This window comes from Cyanistes caeruleus, chromosome 19, assembly GCF_971803275.1.
Source record: "Cyanistes caeruleus chromosome 19, bCyaCae1.hap1.1, whole genome shotgun sequence".
NCBI lineage: Eukaryota > Metazoa > Chordata > Aves > Passeriformes > Paridae > Cyanistes > Cyanistes caeruleus.
In genome coordinates, this window is record NC_141719.1 from 1205151 (window position 1) to 1226170 (window position 21020).

General features: G+C 59.9%; 1 protein-coding gene and 1 long non-coding RNA gene across 2 annotated transcripts; one reads left to right on the forward strand and one right to left on the reverse strand.

Annotated features, from left to right (window-relative positions):
- Positions 1–7772: 7772 nt before the first annotated feature.
- RNF222 (ring finger protein 222) lies at positions 7773–11428 on the forward strand. Its single transcript, XM_023948208.2, has 2 exons — positions 7773–7971; positions 9074–11428. The coding sequence occupies exon 2, from the start codon at positions 9105–9107 to the stop codon at positions 9732–9734; it is 630 nt and encodes a 209-aa protein (XP_023803976.1). The 5' UTR covers positions 7773–7971; positions 9074–9104; the 3' UTR covers positions 9735–11428.
- Positions 11429–14278: 2850 nt separating this feature from the next.
- LOC111937193 (uncharacterized) lies at positions 14279–20654 on the reverse strand. Its single transcript, XR_002868481.2, has 2 exons — positions 19636–20654; positions 14279–15920 (listed from the first exon to the last, which is right to left on the reverse strand). It is a non-coding gene; the product is annotated as an uncharacterized LOC111937193 (long non-coding RNA).
- Between the last annotated feature and the right edge of the window lie 366 nt (positions 20655–21020).

The window sequence follows — 21020 nt, forward strand, 5'->3', positions numbered from 1 at the left end:
CGGCCCGCGGCTCCCTGGCACTGCCCCGATACTCGGGCTGGCTTTGCGTGTTTCATTGCTGCCCTGTAATTAGCTGTCCGGGCTGTCATTAACCCTCGTGCTTCCCTTGCCGCGGGCCGCTGCTGCCGGCGGAGGCCGTGTCCCAAAGCGCACCTGGGACAGCTGCGACAGCTGGGGACCTCCGTGGGCACGGTGCCACCGTGCTCTGTCCCCACAGCCGTGTCCCATCCCTTTGTACATGGGATTATCCGTGCTTTCCCTGCATTTCCCATGGATTACTGCAGACGACCCGAGGATGAAGAGCACACGCCTCTCCCCAGCCGGGTGTCCAGCCAGCCGTGGCTGTCCCTGACACCTGCACGGGCCTTTCTGGGTCACCCTGTGTGACCTGGGTGTTGCACAAGGCCACAAATGCTGCTGAGCCACGTCAGAGCACCGGGCCGGGACGTGCAGCACAGCACGGCCCCGAGACACCTGAATTAGAGGCTGTGCCAGGAGGGGAAGCCGCAGCGTCCTGGGAGCAGTCACCCTTTGGTGACAAACTCCCCTTGGAGCCGCCTCATCCTTCCTGGGAGCAGAGCCCTGCTCCCAGTGCACCTTCCCTGTGTTCTCTGCTCCCAGAGGCTGGTGCTGCCACAGCCGGGACCAATCCACCCACCTCTCACCTCCTCCCTTCCACTGACCATCCCCTTGGCTTGCTGACACCCTCTCTGGAGGGCAGGGAGGGACATCGAGGTGGCTGTGCACTATCTGGGACAGTATCTCCTTTCCTAGGATCCAGCTCTGAGCTGCTCCAAATCGGGAAGAGGCAGAGCTGGTGGTGCTGAGCCCTGAGTGAGGCTGGGCACCCATCCCTGTGCTCTGGGGCAGGCTGGGCACCCATCCCTGTGCTCTGGGGCAGGCTGGGCACCCATCCCTGTGCTCTGAGTGAGGCTGGACACCCATCCCTGTGCTCTGAGTGAGGCTGGACACCCATCCCTGTGCTCTGAGTGAGGCTGGACACCCATCCCTGTGCTCTGAGTGAGGCTGGGCATCCCTGTGCCCTGAGTGAGGCTGGACACCCATCCCTGTGCTCTGAGTGAGGCTGGACACCCATCCCTGTGCTCTGAGTGAGGCTGGACACCCATCCCTGTGCTCTGAGTGAGGCTGGACACCCATCCCTGTGCTCTAGGGCAGGCTGGGCTCCCATCCCTGTGCTCTGAGTGAGGCTGGGCTCCCATCCCTGTGCTCTGAGTGAGGCTGGGCACCCATCCCTGTACTCTGGAGCAGGCTGGGCTCCCATCCCTGTGCTCTGGGGCAGGCTGGGCTCCCATCCCTGTGCTGAGTGAGGCTGGGCACCCATCCCTGTACTCTGAGTGAGGCTGGGCACCCATCCCTCTGCTCTGAGTGAGGCTGGGCACCCATCCCTGTGCTCTGAGTGAGGCTGGACACCCATCCCTGTGCTCTGAGTGAGGCTGGGCTCCCATCCCTGTGCTCTGAGTGAGGCTGGGCTCCCATCCCTGTGCTCTGAGTGAGGCTGGGCACCCATCCCTGTGCTCTGGGGCAGGCTGGGCTCCCATCCCTGTGCTCTGGAGCAGGCTGGGCTCCCATCCCTGTGCTCTGAGTGAGGCTGGGCACCCATCCCTGTGCTCTGGGGCAGGCTGGGCTCCCATCCCTGTGCTCTGGAGCAGGCTGGGTGTCCACCACTGCAGTCTGGAGCAGGCTGGGTGCCCAGTTTTCCCACTGCACTTCAGAAGCCATAAGGAAATGTCATGCACTATTTGCCATGTGAGTCTCACATGGTCTTGCTGCAGCTTTCTCCTCTCTCTTCAGTGACAGGGCAGCCCCTCCGAGGGGACAGAGGTGTCCCTGCGAGGGAATGAGGTGTCACTGGGGAGCTGTGGGGCTGAGAGGGCGCTCTCTGCACATCTGTCTGCACCTCTGGCTGTTTGTCCATGGGAACAAGGGGTCAGTGCTGCTCCGTGCCAGGAGGTTTGGGGTGCCTCGCTCTGCTGGATAATACTCCATGCTGGATGTGCATGGACCTGCAGCCATCCCATAATCAGAACACAGATCCTGACTTGGAAGGCAGCTGGAAATGAGCTCTGTGAATGAGGAGATCTTTATAAATAAACCAAGGCCGTGTCTATTCAATCCTAAATTAATTCCCCAAGGAATTAATTTACCAGTGACCCAGGGAGCAGCACACCCCTGGTTTCTTTTCTCTCCAGTGGGAATCTTTAAACCCCAACCTGTGCCTCTTTTCCCAGGACCAGGCACGGATGCCAGCAGCTCCATCAAAGCCACCTTTCCGAGCGGGCTCTGTCCCAGCCGCCGGTGACAAAGGCTCGGCGCTGGCGCTGGCGTTTCCCAGGGGTGCGGGGTGCCCGGCTGGTTAACAGCGGGTTTAAGTCAATGTTTGCTCCGAGGTCAGCCCCGGCTGCCCCGCATTGTGTGCGGGGCTGTTCCCATGCGGCCGCCGCGGGCCGGCAGCACAAAGGAGCAGTCACTCAGCATTAGCGGCCGCACAATGAGGCTCCTGCTGCACCCGCGGCTTCCCCACCAAAAACCCCTCCCGGAACGGCCAGCCAGAGACTCGCATTCCAGAGAAAGGAATTCCCACTCCCAGGGCCGGGGGAAGCCGGTGTGGGAATTAGCTGGGGGTGTCCCACAGTCCGTGTGTGGCTGGGAGGATTTGCGGGCAGGGTGGCTTTGTCCTGCTGCAGGGAGACCCAGGGGGGTGGGAATGGGGCCCTGGGGGATCAGTTCTGGGCTGGGAATTATGGATCCAAACGTGGGGCCCTTCAAGGTGCAGTTACACCTGGGAATTACCTCGGAGAGGCACTGGTGGAGGTTCTGGGGGTGGGGGAATGACCAGTGGGACTGGTGTTTGGAGAAAAGCAGGGATTTCCTCGCTAATCCCTGTCCTGGAGGGTTGTCCAAGACCATCCAATACAAGCTGTGCCCAAGCCCTTGTCACCTTGTCACCAGCCCAGGGCACTGGGTGCCACATCCAGGTGTTCCTTGGACACCTCCAAGGGTGATGATTCCACTGATGCTCTGAGCACTCTGTTGCAATGCCTGACCACCCTTTCACTGTAGCAATTCTTCCCCATGTCCAGCGGGTTATCTTTCCCTTTTTTTGACTGCAGGCAGCCAAAATGCACAGCAGACCCCATGGGACAGAGCCCTCCTGCCTTCTGCCACCAGGGTTGGGCTGCTGCACATTGTGCTGAGCATCCTCCTCTCAAGAACCCACTTGGTCACTGAGTGATCCTGGAGGTGGTGGAGCAGCTCTGCCTGCAAGCTCTCCACTCACAGCACTGTGTTGTCAAATGATTGGAAAAAGCATTAAATGAACCCAAATGGAGTGTTTGGTATTATTGAACCTTTTCTTCCTGTGCTGCTCCAGAGCTGCTGTAGGGTGAGAAGTTGGCCTGCACATGCTCCCATTAAAGGCAGCAGCACCTCTGCAACCCAGCCCTGCAGGAGCCAGGTTGGAAGGAAAAACCCAAACCACGACACCACTGGGCAGCCTAAAGCACAGAGAGCATCCCATTTGGGTAAAAGGTTCCAAACCCCCAATTCCAGTTGCTCTTCTCTTGGAATTGTGGGGTTTCTATGCCTTCCCTCCTGGAATAAGGCTCGAGGGAGCTGCCTGTGAGGAGGCAGCCAGAAGGGATGGTGGAAGGGGGTCAGGCAGTCCCCTCTGGGCAGGGGACACTGGGGACACAACGTGGGGTGGCAGGGTCCCATCGGGCTGCTGTCATTCCCCAAAGGGGCACCGAGGCAGGGGGACAAGCAGGGGGACAATCCGGCCGTGTGTGATGGCAGGGTTTGGTGCTGGGCTCCCCTCGGGTGGGATTTGCTGCTCCCCGTGGTGCCCCTCGGAAGAGGCAGCAGGGTTTGGGGCTGGGCAGGAGCAGCCTGAGCCCCGGTGCAGGGAGAGGGAGCTGCCAGCCCCAGCTGCCGCTGCTGAACAGTCCCTTCTTGTCCCTGAGCATCTGCCCGCGGCTCAAAGCCGCATTGTTCCCCCGACAGGCACCCGGGGCTCCCCCCGCGGCCTCTCCATCCCGCTGGGAGCCCGGAGGGACGGGGAGCAGGGGGATGCACGGGAGGGGCAGCCCAGGGCCAGGGCAGGGGACAGATCCCCTGCCACATGCAGGGGGCTCGTGGGGCCGCTCAGCCCCTCGGGGGCTCCGAGGTGAGGAGAACACCTTTGGGGGGAACGTTTGCTGAAGGAGCCCCTGGAGCCGGGAGCTGCCCTGGGGCTGGGTGGGAGCAATCCCCGATATTCGGTGTCAGAACTGGAGCCAGGGCCATTCCCGATGATTTGGTGGCAGCAGCAGGGAGGCAGGGGCAGGTCAGGGCTGTGTCACCACACGGGTCCCTCTGCAGCCTCTGAAGGATCACAGCAGGGTTTGGGGTCACATCCAGCTGTTCCTCGGTGTGGGATAAGCGTTCACCCCGGGAATGGCAGGAGGAAGAGCAGATCCCATAGATCCCGGTGGGAAGGGACAGCAGCCCAGCTGATGGGCACTGTCACCTCCCCGCCGTGGCACCCCGGGACCAGCCTCCTGTGCCTGCGGTGCCAAAGCACATCCGAGAGCTCCATCTCCTGGCCACGGAAACCACGGAGGAGCAGCGGAACCAGCAGCTCTCGTTGTGCATTTCGGGCTAAAGCGGCTCCGTCCTGCCAGGTGCCCGAGGAGCAGGATGGACACCCCCAGAAGGAAAAAAGCAATGATTTTCCCACTCTAATTCAAGCAAAGCAAGCGCGGGGGAAGATTGTATTGTATTCCTTTTAAAAATCTCGGATTCCCTTGACGTTTTCCAATTTTTCCACCTGTTTGAGTTTATTTTGACAGCATGCAAGTGGATATAACCCAGGGCCCAGGACTCTTGGGCCTTCCACCACAGTGCAGCCCTGGAAAATTAATTTTTCTTCACTGAGCTTCTTCCCCATCTGGGAATATCTCCCTGGGCTGGGATCAAACATGGATTTACTCTTCTCCTGCCTTCACCTCATTCCCAGCAATGTCAACACTCACTGTGTTTGAGCTGGGGCTGGGAAAGGTGGGAGGAGAATGAGTTGAGCAGAAACTCCTATAAAACCTCAGGTTTGCAGGTTGAACATGGTCAGGGGAAAAGCTGAGGGGGTTTGGGAGGACTGGGTGTGAGCTGGGAGGGATGGGGCAGGCACCAGGCACCCCCAGAGGGATGGGGAAAGGGTGCAAGAGTGGGAAGGATGGAGGAGGCAGCCTCCCTTTCCCTCTGCCCTGCCCTGCACTGGGACACACTGGGGCCACTGGGCAGGGCCAGCACCCAGCACAAGCCACCCTTCCATGGAGCATCCACGGCTCTGGGACAGGAGAGCATGGACACGGGCATGGTGGCCCTCAGCAGCTGGTGGCAATGGCTCATTGACACAATTCCCAGGGCACAGACCTCACCCAGCCCAGCCCTGCCACGCTGGGGGTTGTGCCTGCATGGCAAAGCTGCCACCAAAATTCCACCCGGGATTCCCTCCCCAGGCTCCTGGGCCCAGCTGAGGGCAGGGATGTGGACACAGAAACACTCCTGGTTCATCATTCAGCATCCAGGGAACTGCAGCGTGGATTTGATATGGGAATATTGGGACCTGTAGTGATTTTTTGCCTGGCACCAGGCTCAGATGTGGAGAAACCTTGTGGCCTGAAATGTGCTTTGAAAAGAAACACTTTTACATAACTCATTGTCCCTCCTCCACACCCAGCCGGGGGAAGGTTTGGGTGCTGCTGTGGAGCTCCAGGGCTGTCTCTGCATCCTCCTGTCTTTGCCAAAGGCTGCAAAGCTCTTCCCAGATGCTGCTGGAGTTGCAGGGAAGGGACCTTGGCCACCCCAAACCCTTCAGCGAGGGCTGTGTCCTCCTCTGGGTCAGAAATATCCTTTGGTCACTGGCAGCCACCAACCTCAGCACAGGGAAAGTCTCATCTGTGGTCTCTGGAGAGGAGCTGAGCCTGGAGCCACTTTCCTGCTTGGATCCAAGGATCCTGGAGCCTTGGCTTGAGGGGACTGAACATGGGTGACCATTAGCTGCACTTGTTAAAACCCAGGGAAAGAAAATGCAGGCAGTGTTTAGGGACTTGCTTCACCCATGAATTTGATTTCTTATCCTTCAGGCACTGTCAGACTCAACCTTGTCCCTCAGGAAATGTTCTGCTGCTGGAAGTGAGGGAAAGGCACTGAGGAGAGCCAGGGCTGGGAAAGAGTGAAACTGCTGACAGAGCTGGGGCTCTGATATGCCCAAATCCCTTTGATTTTGGCGTGGTCCAAGCAGCAAAGGGAGGCAGACTCGTTTTTCCAGTGCCTATGTATAGAGCCATGAGCTCATAGTTTCCAACTGCGGAGAGCATTCAAAGCATGGGAAACAGGAATTTCCACCCCACCTTGGTGCCAGCAGGGAGCAAACCTGGCTTTGGCTGCCCCAAATCTGCTCTCACTGGCCCAGATCACTCACAGGAGATCTGTGTGGCTGCAAGCAGCCCTGGCACCTCCAGCAGCTTCCAGAGGGAGCAGGGGATGGGGATGTCTGTCCCAGCAGGGGATGGGGATGTCTGTCCCAGCAGGGGATGGGGATGTCTGTCCCAGCAGGGCATGGGGATGTCTGTCCCAGGAGAGGATGGGGATGTCTGTCCCAGGAGGGGATGGGGATGTCTGTCCCAGCAGGGGATGGGGATGTCTGTCCCAGCAGGGGATGGGGATGTCTGTCCCAGCAGGGCATGGGGATGTCTGTCCCAGCAGGGGATGGGGATGTCTGTCCCAGGAGGGGATGGGGATGTCTGTCCCAGCAGAAGATAGAGATGTCTGTCCCAGCAGGGGATGGGGATGTCTGTCCCAGCAGGGCATGGGGATGTCTGTCCCAGCAGGGGATGGGGATGTCTGTCCCAGGAGGGGATGGGGATGTCTGTCCCAGCAGAAGATAGAGATGTCTGTCCCAGGAGGGAAGGTGCAACCCCAGTCCTGGCACAGCCCCTCTGGAGAGGTTTCACCTTCATTTTCAGATCCTCTCAGCAAAACTGGGATAACAAATGGAGCAGCCCGACCCCTGAGCCTGAGAGGTGAGGGAGGTGTTGATGTACTCAGGGTGTCCTTGAAGGGAGGGATGAGGATTCAGGGCCCCAGAGGACACCCCTGAGGGCACCAGGGTGCCCTGGTGGGGCTGCACCCACACTTCTCTTTCCAGAAACCAGCCCTGTGTTGTAAGCCCTGCACTGATACTGCTGCCCACGCCCGAGCCCTGCCCCAGCCCTGCCCGGCCCCCAGAGGCACCGCAGAGCCTTTCTCCTTGGGCTTTGGGTACAGGGGTCACCTGCATTTCCCTGTGTCCCCCAGAGCCCAGGGCAGCTCCCTGGAGCCGGGAATGTCGCTGCAGAGCAGCTCCCATGAGAGAGAGCCTGGGGGAGAGAGGGGAGGGGGCTCGGGGGAAGGATGAGGGCAGGGTGAGGATGGGGCGGTGCAGGTGAGGAGCCCGGTCCCGGTGCAGGACCTGCTGCAGCATGTGCAGCTCACCCAGCCCTGCAGCCCTGCAGCTCCAGAGGGTCCCAGCACCCCTGCAGTGCCGGATTCCTCGGACTGACCCCACAGCGGCCAGCGGGGACACGGAGGAAGGCAGGACCGTGCCTCCCGTCCCTGCCCCCGACGCCTGACGCCAGCTCCTCGCCCACTCCCTGGCCAAGCGGGCCAGGGGGAGCCCTTTAAAGGGCGAACGGGTTCCTCCGCATTCACTCCGCGGGAGCTGTCCCTGCCCTGTCCCTGCCCTGTCCCTGCCCTGTCCCCGCTGCAGCCTCTGCACGAACCGCCCTGCTCGCAGCAGCCGGCACCTGGTGGCCCCAAGGTGGCCCCAAGGTGGCCCCAAGGTGGCCCGAGGGGGTCCCGGTGGTGTCCCGGGCCAGCCCCGTGTCTGGGGACAGCCGTGCATGGAGGGGCCGCTGCCCCGGGGCCCTACAGCAGGTAAGGGGATTTTGGGGCACGGGAGCTCCTTGGGGAGCAGCAATCCCCGATAAAGCACAGCAGGAGCCTGGATCTGTTCTGTGCCTGGGGAGGGGGCGGCTCGTGGTGTCCCTGTGGCCGTGCCGGGGTGGGGGTGGAGGAGGAGGAGGAGGAGGAGGGCAGGACCCCCAGATGGGCTGGGAGGGGGTCTGTGGCACATGTGGGAGGAAAGTGCTGCAGGCTGGGTGGGCTCTGAAAACATCACCAGGTCTGGAAAAACCTGCAGCTGTGATGAAGTTCCTGAGCTGGTCTGAGAAAGCTGAGATGAACATCTCCCCTCTCCCTTCTCTTCTCTGCCCTCTCCCTCGGTGCCCGGGGAGATGCAGGGCAGAGCTTCAGCCTCTCCTGGGGCACAGAGCACCCCACACTGCCCTGCTCTGGGGCCAGGGCGGCTGGGCTGGGCTGGCTCTGCCTTCCCTCCTCTCTCACTAACCCTGACACGGCCTTGCTGTGGCCAGCTTCAGCCTGAGCCATGCAGATGCCATGGCCTGGCCACCACCATGGCCTGGCCACCACCATGGCCTGGCCACCAGCCCGGGCCATCCCCCACAGCCTGGAAGGAGCCCAGTGTGGGTATGTGCTGCCTGCCCTGGCTGTGTCACCTCCTTTTCCACCCCCTGCTCCACCAGCCTGGCTTCTCCAAGCTCCCTGAGGTCCCCGGGACGAGAGCATCTCCCTGTCCTTGGCAGGTTCCATCGTGGGATAGGAATTCCCAGCTGGCAGCAGCTGAGGCACTGGTGGCACAGTCTGTGCCTGGAATGGCACAGCACCAGGAGTTCTGTACCAGGAATTCAGCGGGCACGGCTCCGTCCAGGGGCTCAGCCCTCTGCTCCGGTGGGTTTGCAGTCAGGGATTATTGCCCTGGAGGGCTCCGGAGCTGAGATCCTCCCACCCTCTGTCCCTCGCCCCAGGGGCAGCTTGAACCTGCTCCGGTGGTCCGGCCGTGCCAGGCTCCTGTGAGGGTGAACAAGAGAGCAGGGAGGAGGAGGAGGAGAGCTGAAGGGATGGGCTGTGCTAATCACCAGCCCCTGATTAACCCCTCGTGCCTCTCTCTCCCCGGCAGCCGGGGAGCTCCCGCGGCCACCGCAGCAGGGATGTCCGAGAGCTCCTCCAGCAAGGAGGGTGTCCCGGGCGAGTGCCCCGTGTGCTACGAGAAGTTCCAGCCCCTGGAGGCCACGCACCGGCGCCTCAGCTGCGGCCACACGTTCTGCCACGACTGCCTGGTGAAGTGCCTGCTGTCGGCCAAGCTGGACGGGCACGTCCAGAGCAGCATCATCTGCCCCGTGTGCCGCTTCGTCACCTTCCTCAGCAAGAAGAAGGCTCTGTGGCCGCCCAGGGCGGGCACCAACCCCCGGACGCTGGAGATGCCTCTGTCGCCATCCTCCTTGTCCCAGCTGGCCAAAAGCCAGGCCAGCAACACGCTGGTGGTGCCCAGTCACTTCGTGATGCCGGTGCAGAGCCTGGAGCGGAGCTCGGCGGGGCTGCCGGGGGTGCTGGCACGGGAAGCTCACATCTTTGTCATCAGCGACCACGGGATGCCGCTGGTGGCCACGGACTGCGGCTCCCTGGGCAGGAGGAGCAGGACCAGCTCGGTGTCATCCAGCCCGGCCCTGGGGCTGCAGTGCTGCCAGTCCCCCATGGCCCTGGCCGTGATGCTCGTCCTGACCGTGGCCATGCTGGCGGCCGTGCTGCCGTGGCTGCTGCTGGTCAGGAGGGACTTGTAGCAGGGATGGGGACACCGGAGTGGTGGCACTGCTGCTGGGACACGGCTGGGGCCTCTCTCTGAAGGCTCCTGGAGAAAGCCCAGAAGCAGCTTTGGGTGAAGTTCTCTTGTCTGGCCAGGAACCAAACGGACTTTCAGACCTTCCTGAAGATCTCCAGGTGCTCATGGTGTCACTGGTGGCATTTCTGTCCCTTTTGGCTAAAATCCAGCTGCCCAAACCCTGCTGGTGGCTTCCTCCAGGGTGTCTGTGGAGAGGATCCTCCTGCACCCTGTGACAGCACCTGCAGGGGCCGAGGGTGCTGCTCCTGCTCTGGGTGCGCTGGGACTGCAGCACCAGGCACAGCCGAGGGCTCTGGGGTCAGGGCTGCCAGGCTGTGGGGCTGCTGGAGGTCCCCAAGCTCCCAGGACATCAGGATCACCGTGATGCAGCCAGCCTGGAGCAGAAACTCACGGCTTCCATCCCAGGGATGGGGAAATCAGAGCCTGCAGCTGCCGGGGGCAGTGGAACCAGAGGATGGAGAGAAGGATGCTGGCCCTGCTGAGCTCACCCTCCCCTCTGCCAGCCTCCCTGCAGTGCCATGGCTGGGAAGAGAGGCCAGCTTACCCCACAGGCAGTCCCAGCCGTGCCCTCCCTCACCTCTCTCTGAGCTCGCCATCCTCCCATTGTCACAGCATCCCTCCTGCCCGGGGGACCCAGGGACAGGGGGTGGGAGTAAACCCAAGTTCTGGCCATCATAAGGGGGCAGATTTGGGATCCTGCCCTGCTGTCCTTGCTAGAGCCCCTTGGCAGAGTGACATTTCCTTGTCCCTGGATGCCCTCCTGAGGTCTCACAGCCAGGGGCTCATTTTCACCTGTGCCAAACAGGCTGGGCACTTCTCAGCCCCTCAAACCTCCTGGCTTTGCCCTCTTTGGGGCTGGTCCCACCTGAGGGGACCCCAGTGTCAGCCCCCAGCCCAGGGCCTTGCTTTGGGAGGGCAGTGGGCAGCAGGGAGTCCCAGCTGGGATTTGGGAAGCTTTGGGCCTGCTCTTGGGTTGCTGGACACCCCTGCTGGTGCTGGGGTCACTCATGGCATTGTCCCCAGCCCAGTCTGCACCTGAATCACCTTTGTCCTCCTGACCCAGTCCCTGGGCCTGTAGGTGCTGCTCCCACTCTGTCACCTGGGAATGTGTCACTTCATGGGCACCCCAGTGTGAGCAGAGTGTCCCTCACTGTCCCCTCAGTGAGAGCAGAGTGTCCCTCACTGTCCCCCAGTGTGAGCAGAGTGTCCCTCACTGTCCCCCACGGGAGGTGACAGTGGGGCACAGGGATGGCACAGGGCTGGCAGAGGGCTCCCAAGGGAGGGGCAAACACAGCCAGCAGTGCCACCGAGGTGGCTTTGGGGCTGGACAGAACTTTTCAGGGCAACAAATAAGGATGACTTGGGGCTGGGAAGGGGGAGCAGTGTGGGGCAGAGCAGCTGATGGTGTCCCCTGCCAATCCTGGGCTCACACTGCCCTGCTGGCCTGCTGTTCCCTGTGAGGTTCCTGTGCTCCCCTAGCCCTGTCCCAGTGTCCCCACCCCAACCTGGGGTGCCATGACCCTGAGCCCTGTGCCTGAGACACTGCACTGGAATGGAAACCCTGTTTCATAAGAAATGCTGACCTGATCATGACGTGTCCATGCCTCATTGTTTAATAATAAACCCTATTATTAATCTGTCTGGGCGATTATTGTGGGGTGCCAGGGCAGCAGCCCCTTGGCACAGGGCTGTTGGGAGGTGGCACAGGGTGGCTGCAGCCCTGGAGATGTTTGGGAAGGCAGTGGGGACAGGGAAGAGCCCCAGTGGCAGCACTGGGAGGGGTTGGGGATGTCAGGGCCGTGCACGGGACCCAGGCTGGGGGTGACATCCATGGACCCGGAGGAGAGGAGGCTGTTTCCCACAGGGTGGCACTGCTTGGCCAGGGATGGCAGCTCCTGTGCTGCACTGCCATGTCTGGTGCCCAGGGCCACTGCCCCCATGTCCTGCTGTGCTCTGGGCTGATCTCAGCCGGGCTGGGGCTGCTCCAGCAGAATCCCTGCAGAGCCAGCAGGTGCCATTTCCCTGGCTGGAGAGCACACCCTGCCCTCCCACAGCCCAGCTCCCATCTCTGCAGCTGGCAGAGGGCTCTGAGCCCCTGAAAGGGCTGTGTAATGCACCAGGAGCGGCAGGAAGTGGCATTTTTATGGCACGGGGATGGCAGGAGTGGGAATTGCGCAGGCCCAGGAGTGCTCACTGGGCAGGCACAGCTGCAGGCTCCATTAGGAGCCTCAGAGAGCCCCGGCTCCATCAGCCAGATCTGGCCATCAATAATTGAGGAGGAGGCTCCTGCAAGCTCCCTGCCCTGCAGCCAGCCCCGAGAGCCACGGGCAGCCAGGGGCTGGGCTGGGGCTGGGCTGGCTGGACCAATGTGGGACACGGGCAGGAGGTGACACCGACCTGGCTGTCCCTACCCTGGGGGCTCTCCAGACAAGATCCTGCTGGCTCCATGTCCAGCATGAGGCAGATTCCCTTCTCCACTGCCCACCTTCTCCACTGCCCACCCCTCTCCACTGCCCACCCCTCTCCACTGCCCACCCCTCTCCACTGCCCACCCCTCTCCACTGCCCACCCTTCTCTGCTGTCCACCCTTCTCCACTGCCCAGCCCATGGCCTGAGGTGTGCTCTCCTCCTGGGGCATTGCAGGACAGGGGGATTTGCTGTTCCTGCAGGTTTGGCAGTACCTGAGGGGCTCAGCCACTGTCCCCAGGGTGACATCAGTGCCCATGGCAGGGGTGGCTCACTGGGGTGAGATCCCTGAGCCCCAAATGAGGGATCACGGGGACAGGAGTGGGGCTGGAGCTGTCCCTTGGTGAGGGGCTGATTTCTGTCCCTGGAGCTGCTGGCTGGGGACAAAGGGGACAGGCCAGCCCTGTCCTTCTCAGCATTCCCTGGTCACATCAGCACCCTGGGACTCATCCCACACAGCTGCCTGGGCAGGCTTTACACTTCCCTGTGTCATCCTTACAGGTCCTTTTTGTCAAAAATTCAGTGATCTACCATGAAAAAAACCCTGGAATGTCACCAGAGGTATCTGCACTCTTCTTCCAGTAATGGCTGGCAAATGCAGCAAATGCATTTTCTGGGAAGAGCTTCTTTTGGACAGCTTTGGCCCTAACTGATGTCCCATTTTGCCCCAGGAAATGGAGCTGGGAAAGCCATTTTCTTTGCCTCCAGGGTGATTTATCTGTTGACTGATGGCAAATCTCCCCTGTGGAAGGGCTGTGAGTACTGCAGGGCACCAATACCCTGTGCATGCCCAGATCCTGGGGCAGGAGCCCTGAGCAGTCCTTCCTGCCAGGCTGAAGTTGAGCAGTGTCTGGAATCCCCCAGGGGGTGCCTGAGGGAGGGATTCAGGCCTTCAGCGAGGCTGAGAAGCTTTCCTGAGGGATGGAAAGCCTGGGGTCACTCAGCTCTAAAGTGTGGAGACTCCTAGGAAACCCTCCTTGGATGCCTCAGGGGTTGGAGCTGGCAGCCCCTGGCCCAATCCAGGGTTGCAGGTGGCTGCTGTGGGATCTGGGATCTTCAGGGATCCCTGTGGGAGCATCTCCTTGTGGACAACTGATGGAGTGAGATGCCAGACCTGATGGAAGCGTTTGTCCAAGGTGTTCATTGCCTGGACTGCTCAGCCTGCCATCAGCAGCTGAGCCACAGAGGCACCCGACACGGACAGGACAGGGAGCTGCTCCCACTGAATCCCATCCCAGAGCATCTCCGGGCACCTGCAGGGCTGGCCAGGGTTAAATCCCCGTTGGGAGCCGCATCCCTGGCTCCAGGGTGGGTGCAGCTGTGCGGGGAGAGCCGGGGATGGCTGGGAGAACCAGTTCCTCCGGGATGTGCAAATCCTGCTTGTCCCCCACCCCAGCAGCCTGCAAGGGGCTGGGGAGCCCCAGCGGCCAGGAGGAGTCTGGGGTCCCTCTCCAACCCCCTGGGCAAGGCTGGCTTCCCAAAGGTGGCCCTGGAGGCAGCAGGGGCAGCCCTGCCTTTGCCCAGACACTTGATTTAATAAAATTGCTGCCTTCGAGCTTTGTCCTTCCTGCTGTGTGGATGTGGCCGTGGCTGGCAGGCTGCCCTGGGGAGGGCACTGCTGCTTATCTCGGTGATAAGCTCCCGATCTCCTGACACCAGCTTCCAGAGCCTTAGGAACCTGCGAAAACCTCAGAGAATCCTCTTGATGTGATTTTATATTTGCAGGGGAAAGAATCAGTCAGTGTCCCACTGCCTCATTGATTGCAAAATTGCAGTGCCTGCAATTTTAAAGATTCTTTTTAAAAAAAGATTGTTTTTGCCTTGCACTGGAGGGGTCTCTCCATGTTACCAGGGAGGAGTTAATGATGCTGATGTTTGCCACTGATCTGATTTATCCCACAAGTGCTACCCCAATTTCCAGCTCTCATCCCCCCTCGTGCAAGAGCTGCTCCTCCACAGAGCTACCGCAACCAGAGGCTCCTCTTCACCTCACCACCCCTGCCAGGGGGAAAACAGATCTGGGGAGGAAGGCAGCAGCTTTAATGAAATATCCCAGAAAAGTGGCAGCAAACCCAGAGCAGGACAAAGCCCCTGGCACAGGCCCTGCTCTGCACGCCCTTGTGCCTGCTCAAAGTGCTTGTGGCATCCCGCGTAGGGGGACATCCCTTAGGGGGGACATCCCTTAGGGAGACATCCCTTAGGGGGGACATCCCTTTATGAGGACATCCCTTAGGGGAACATCCCTTAGTGGGGACATCCCTTAGGGAGACATCCCTTAGGGGGGACATCCCTTAGGGGGACATCCCTTAGTGGGGACATCCCTTAGGGGGGACATTCCTTAGGGAGACATCCCTTAGGGTGACAGCTCTCTGCTGGCTATTCTGGGGAATTGGGAGGAGGTTTCTGTCCTGTCCAGGACAGGACTGGGGCACAAATGTGCCTCGGTTTCAAACTGAAGTCATTTGAGTTCTTTGAGGCCGTGGCTCCTGCCCAGCACGGCTGTGGAGGTGAGCAGGGAGCTTTCCTCCCCTGCCTGGAAGACAGAATGGTTTGAGAGCTGCAGGGAGCTCCAGTTCCCTCCTGTGGCAGGGACTGGTGCCAGTCCTGTCACCAGCCTCATGCCCCATTTCTGGGGACAGAGAGAGCTGCTGGTTCCCCCCAGACAGCAGTTCCCACACTGCCCAGCTGCCCCCAAACCCCACTGCCCCTGCTGTGGGGCGAAGTGCTGAACTCAGGGACAGCAAGGACACCAAATGTCACCTGTAAAGTCCTCCTAGCCCAGGCTGCCTAGTCCAGACAGTGTCCGAGTCCCTGAGTTTTTCTTTTGCAGAGAAAAGTCAAATTCCTTCTCAGGGGCAGATCCTCCAGGACAGGAAATCATAGTGAAATAAATCCTGGTGAAGTTTGAAACAGCTGAGAGAGGTGTCTGTAAAGGAAAGTGCTGAACAGCCTCTCAGCTGTTATATATTTGATAGGTGTTATGTATTTGATAGAGTTACAAATGCTTCCATCCTACACAAGAATACTCGTGGTCAGCTGAGCTCTGCCTCAGGAGCGCAGGAGAATGGAGATGTGGCAGAGCAGGAGGCCTCCTCTCATCTCTTCTCCTGTCCCCTGAGGTTAGGATTTGGAGTGAACCAGGGTCTGTCCCCACACTGAGCCACTCCTGCTCTGGCAGCTGAAGCACTGAATCCTCTCCTGGCCTTTGCATCTCTGCTCTGCTCCAGGAGCTCTTTGGACTGAGGTCTTTGAGTATTTCCTGAAATGCCCTGAGAGAGTTCCTGGGACCTTGGGCAGAGCACAGCTGAGACCTCCAGCAGCTGCATTTTGTTCAGAGAATCCTCTGTCCTGTCTGATTTTGTTGTCTGTCTGTCAGGCAGTCCCTGTCTCCTGGTCAGGACAGAGGGAAGAGGCTCTGCTGCTGCCAGGCTGCTCGTGCTGGGCCCTCTGAGCCAGCAGCAGGCAGGGAGCAGGTGCACACGGATGGGAGAGGATGCAGAAGGGGTGTCCATCCTTCAGGGCTGTCCTGAGTGGCGGTGCCAGTGTCCCTAGCACAGCAGAGTGACACAGCTCCTGCTGTGCTCTCGGTGCTGGCTGTGCAAGGGCTGCTTGTGTGGAGCTGCTCCTCTTCATCTGCTCACTCCTGTCCTTTCCTCCTCCCCTAGAAACAGAGAGTGAAAGGAGATGTGAGTGCCTTCAAAAACCCTGAAAATAGCTCAGGAAGTGAACTTCTCTTCAATAAAGACACGTAGAATCATAACACTGGGGCTCAGGGGACCATTTCCCACCAGCCAGAAGCACCAGTAGGCTCCTGGGTGCAAAAAGGATGCCCAGGATGCCCAGGGATATTCAGGATCAGCCCAGATCCAGATACAAGTGAGGCTGGTCACATTTGGGCACCAAAGGAGGATTTTTCCCTTGCTGGAAGATCCAGACTCATGAGCGAACACCTGGCACCTCTGGGGCTGATATTCCCTTGATGCCAGTGAGGCATCCAAGGAAGGGAAAGAGTGGGAAGGAGCCCAGACTGCTGAGAGCAGGTCCAGGTCACAAGAGGGGACTCCTGGAGTCACCCCACAGCATTTTGGGGTTGCAGCATCAGCGCAGGGAGCACGGGAGGCTGCTGGGCTTTGGGGCACTGATGTCAGTGGGGGAGCACAGACTGGATGGGGAGCAGAGGGAGCTGCTGGTTCCCAGTGCCCACGTGGGCTCTGTGCCATGGCCACGGGGCTATGCCAAGCCCAAGAATCTGGAACAACCCCCAGCCTGGAGCAAACAGACCAAGCACAAAACCACAAAAACCCAGAGGGAAAGATAAGCCCTTGAGTCAATATTTCACTGGGCCTGGGCCAGCGCTCCCAGTGCTGCCCAGCACCGAGGGATGGGGACCCAGAGGTGCTTCCCCCACTCCTGTCCTGCCGCTGGGACTGTCAGTGGTGATCCCAGCCTGAGGGATCTGGGGACAGCAGAAGAGGGAAGAAGCCATGTCCCTGGGATTGGAAAGGACACTGGTGACCATCAGAGCTGGTGCTCTGGAGGTGCTGGGGTGCACAGGGTGCTGGGTGGGACAGGGGGGCAGGAGAAATCCCTGCCATGAGTACACACAGCTGGGAGGTTTCCCCTCTCTTTCTGGGCCTGGCTGCTTGCTCCTGCCCGTGCACGAGGGACGTTGGAGCCACCACGTTCTGCCTGTCCCAGTGTCACTCCCAGCCAGCCTGCACGAGGAGGAGGATGCTGAAGGCACCTTGCACGCAAATACAGAGACGTGTTTGGGTGTGATTCGTGCACGTGTGCCCACACTCATCCTGCTGGGGAGTGGCCCTGGTGAGCTGGGTGACTGTCCCAGACCACACGTGGCTCAGAGAGGGGAAAACGTGTGAGCAGGGTGGTGCAGGATGCTTTCCCAGGGTGTTCAGGGGACCGGGTACAGACTCCTGAGCGCATCCCAGGAGCTCCAGGCACAGGGCTGACAGTGCTCTTCCATTTGGGGATCACCCTCCACCCCTCAGCATCCCCAAACCATCCTCTGGCCGTGCTGGTGAAGTGCACAGGACCATCCAGCCCCAGGTGCTGGCAGCCCCCAAAAAGCTCCACTCGGGAGTGTCTGCCCCAGCAGCCGAGGGCAGGAGGGACCCTCAGGAACCTCGCCCCAGGTCCCGCTGGGGTCCCTGGGCGACACCCCCTGCTCCTTGGATGCTGTCCCCCAGCTCCACACCCAGCAGGGGACAGACCTTGACAAAGCCCTGGCCAAGTTTTACAGGCTGGATTGACAGGCTCAGCACTGGCAATTAAAAAATCCCCGAGCAAATAAAGGAGGGTGTGGGTTGCTGCTGCCCTTCCTTCTCTACAGCTGCGGGATCCGACTGATGCTTGTCCCGGGTTCTTATCCTGAGGCACATCAAGGAAATTCCTGGAGGACCAAGTCCCAAGGGCACAGGGATAGAAAAACACCCTGAGACCTGGTGAGGCCCAAGCTGAACTCCTGGGCTGGACATCCTGGTGAGGGCAGGGCTGTGAAACACCGTGACCCACACGGCAGCCTCCACTCACACGGCAACCAGGAAAACCTCAGCCCTGGCCCTTGTGGTCACTGCCAACAAGAGAGGAAATCAAGGGAAAAAAAGAAGTAAATGAGAAGGAATCTCACTGGTTGTGAGAGGCCTTATAGAGGACTGTGCAAGACAATGTCCCTGTTGTCACTAGCAGGTGGGGACATGTCACTGGCACTGTCCCTGCCTGGGGCCCTGGCCTGGCTGAGGTGCTGGCAGTGAGCTGTGCTCTGACACCCACCCTCATGGCCCTGGGGACATCTCACCCATCTCTGCCTCCTCTTTGCCTCATTCTCTGTTCCAAGAGAGAGTCCCTCCTTGGCTGGCTCTTGGTGTGGGGGCACGGCAGGCTCTGCCTGGGGCATCCTGCTGCTCTCCCCTGCCTGTGCCACGGCAGCTCCAAGCACTGTGGGGCTGTTCCCTATTTCCCTCGGGCTCATCAGTTGCCCTGTCCTGGCCAGCCCAGAGGAGCATCCCTGGGATGCTGGCAGGAGGGACGACACCATCCCTGCAGCTCTCCAACACTCAGACACCTCTGATGTCCTAAGTTTGAGCTTTCATATTTTTATATTCTGCCCTGCCCAGGTGTGAAGCTCTGAGCTTCATGTTCAGTGTCAGTGAGCTCTCTTCACAGAGCAGACAGACAGAACAATTCCTTTTCCAGCTCCATACCAAGGACAGCCCTTACAAGTTTCAGGCCCAAAAGCAGAAACAATGGTGGAATGAAGAGAGAAAACAAGGATGGGACTCCATAACCTGGAGCAGTGACTGGACAATTAACCCTGATATGCAGATGGACCAAAACTGATGAAAATGTGAGACCTCGTGACCAGTTGTGCATTTTGGGACCATTTTTGGTCCATCTTAGGTGAGGCCCTGGCCAGGCTCTTGTGCTGCCCAAGGTGTGTCCTTTAAAGCCTTTCAATAAATCCCTACTTTATTCCTAGCTCTGTCCAGCCTCTGTTCCAGGGCAGCCTCCTGCAGGCATCGCCTCCAGCTCCCCTAAGCTCTGGTGCTGCTGTTCACACATCGGGCCAAAACAGAGCCCTCTGAGCCTCCTGGGTCAGCACCAGCCCCTCCAGGCCGTGCTGATGCTCAGTGGTCCCCATGCTGTAGGAGAAGGCTGCAGAGACTGGGCAGGACCTGATCTTTGTGCCCCTTGGGCAGCTGCCAAACCAGCCAGGCGTGGTCTAGAGAAGCCTGAGATTAACAAAACCCAATCTCAGAGCCAACATTCAAATGTGGTACTTTGCACCCAGTGTCTGCGTGCTCAGCATTTGCCAGAGGGTTCTTACAGCACATCAGAGCCTTGGGGACACAACTTTCACTTGGATTTTCACTGCTTTGGGATTTCCCCCATTGCTTTGCTGGGAAAACATTCCCTGTTGGGAAAACCTTCCCAGCAGCGCACAGCAGCAGCTGGGTTTGCTCCCTCACACCTCACCCAGAGGTTCTGGTGCTGAAGCCCAGCCTGGGTTGTCCTTATTGACTTTCCCTGTTTGCCCAGGGTGTCTGGCCAGGGCTGGCTCATGCTCCTCATCCCCCTGACACACAAAGCTGTCATGAGGGAGCAGCAGCTCTCTCATCTGATGGAATTAAACCCCAGACAACAGCCACCTCCAAACTGCACCACAACCCCCTCCCAGGATTCACTCATCTCATCAAAACCACCTTCCTGCCCACCCTTACTCCATTCCAGAGCATTTTAGAATCTAATACCACTCCTGAGAGTGCCTGGCACCAGCAGGAAGCTCCAGCTGCCCTGCCAGGACCTGTGCATTCCCCCACACCAGCCAGACATCCCTGTGCCTGCTGAGCCACGGGTACCTTTCCCCTGAGGGTCCATCTGGCTGCTCGGTGCTGTGAGGACCTTCAGGCCCTTCCCTTCTGTCTCTTTTGGGTGCTCTCCACCAGCTGAGCGATGCTTTGGACCTTCCCAGCTGCTCCTCCCAGGAAAGCGAGGCAGAGTTCCTGCTGCGGCTCTGGGGTCAGCTGCACTGGAGCTCCCCGAGGGGCACCTCGATGTTGAAGGTGTACCATAAGGCCCAGAAGAGGAGGCTGAAGGCCAGCAGCAGGGCCCCCGCGTACACGAAGAAGTCCCAGGAGCTGAGGGGAGCCAGGATGCCCAGGAGGAGGATGAGGAGCCCCAGGGCGTCGCAGAGCAGGGCCAGGAGGGCGATGGCGGCACAGCGGCCTAGCAGCGCCCGCACGCCCATGCTGCAGCCCCGAGCCCCTCAGGGCGGCGGGGGGAGCAGCATCCCTGCCCTGCTCCCTGCCCCTGCTCCCGCTGCCAAGAGGAAGTACAAATGTCACAACACACCTTGCAGAACAATCGGCAGGGAGCACACGATACGGCTTTAACCGTTTCGTGGCCCTGCCCCTGAGCGCTGCCCTCAGCACAGCCCGGGGGAATCCCGTGTCAGCCCCCCGTGCTCATCCAGCTGTAGCTGCTGCACATCCAGCCTGCCCCAAAGGTGCAAATCTGTCCCCGAGCCAGCCCACGGCCCTGGGGTTTGAGATCCAGATTTGTCACTTTTGGGCAGCATCCACCGTGACAGCGTCCCAGGGAAGTGTGCAGGATCTTGGCTCTGACATCCCACAAACAACCTGCAAACATCCTATGATTGCCCCTCTTTATAGGTAAACCGAGGCACAGAACTTTCTCCAGAATGCCAAAATGACATCACCCTTGCAACACCTCCAAAGAGCAGCTCTTGCTGGAGAGCCACCCACCAGACCCACACTGCCCATCCCAAAAATGGGACACCAGGAAGCCACTGAGGAATCCCGAAATAAGCCAAAATTCCCCAGAGCTCCTGGCTGGTCTCTGAGCAGCCAGGGTGACTTTTTGGGGCACAGCTGTGTGCTGCTCTGCTCCCAGGCCACGGTGGGACACTGCAAACACCTCTGCTGTCCTTGCTCCCTACCCTGTGCATCCTTGGCAAACTGGGGAAGCTTGTGGGAGTTGGAGAATCCAGGGAGCCCTTGGCTCTGGGAAAGCCATCCCAAAGCAGTGGGGTGGCAGCTGCCTGTCCTGTCCTTGGCCATACAGAGGATGTCCCAAAGCTCAGGACAGGCCTGCAGGGTGCAAGGGCAGTGTTGGGCATGGAGCAGTGCCAACTGCAGGGACCTGCTGGGGGTGGGTCTGGCTCCAGGACATGCCAAAGGTCACACCAAGAGTGTCCTCCTGCCAAACCATGGAACTCAGAGCC

Excerpts from the sequence above, each read along its gene's own strand:
- RNF222 (XM_023948208.2), top strand. The coding sequence starts at position 9,105 with ATGTCCGAGAGCTCCTCCAGCAAGGAGGGTGTCCCGGGCGAGTGCCCC.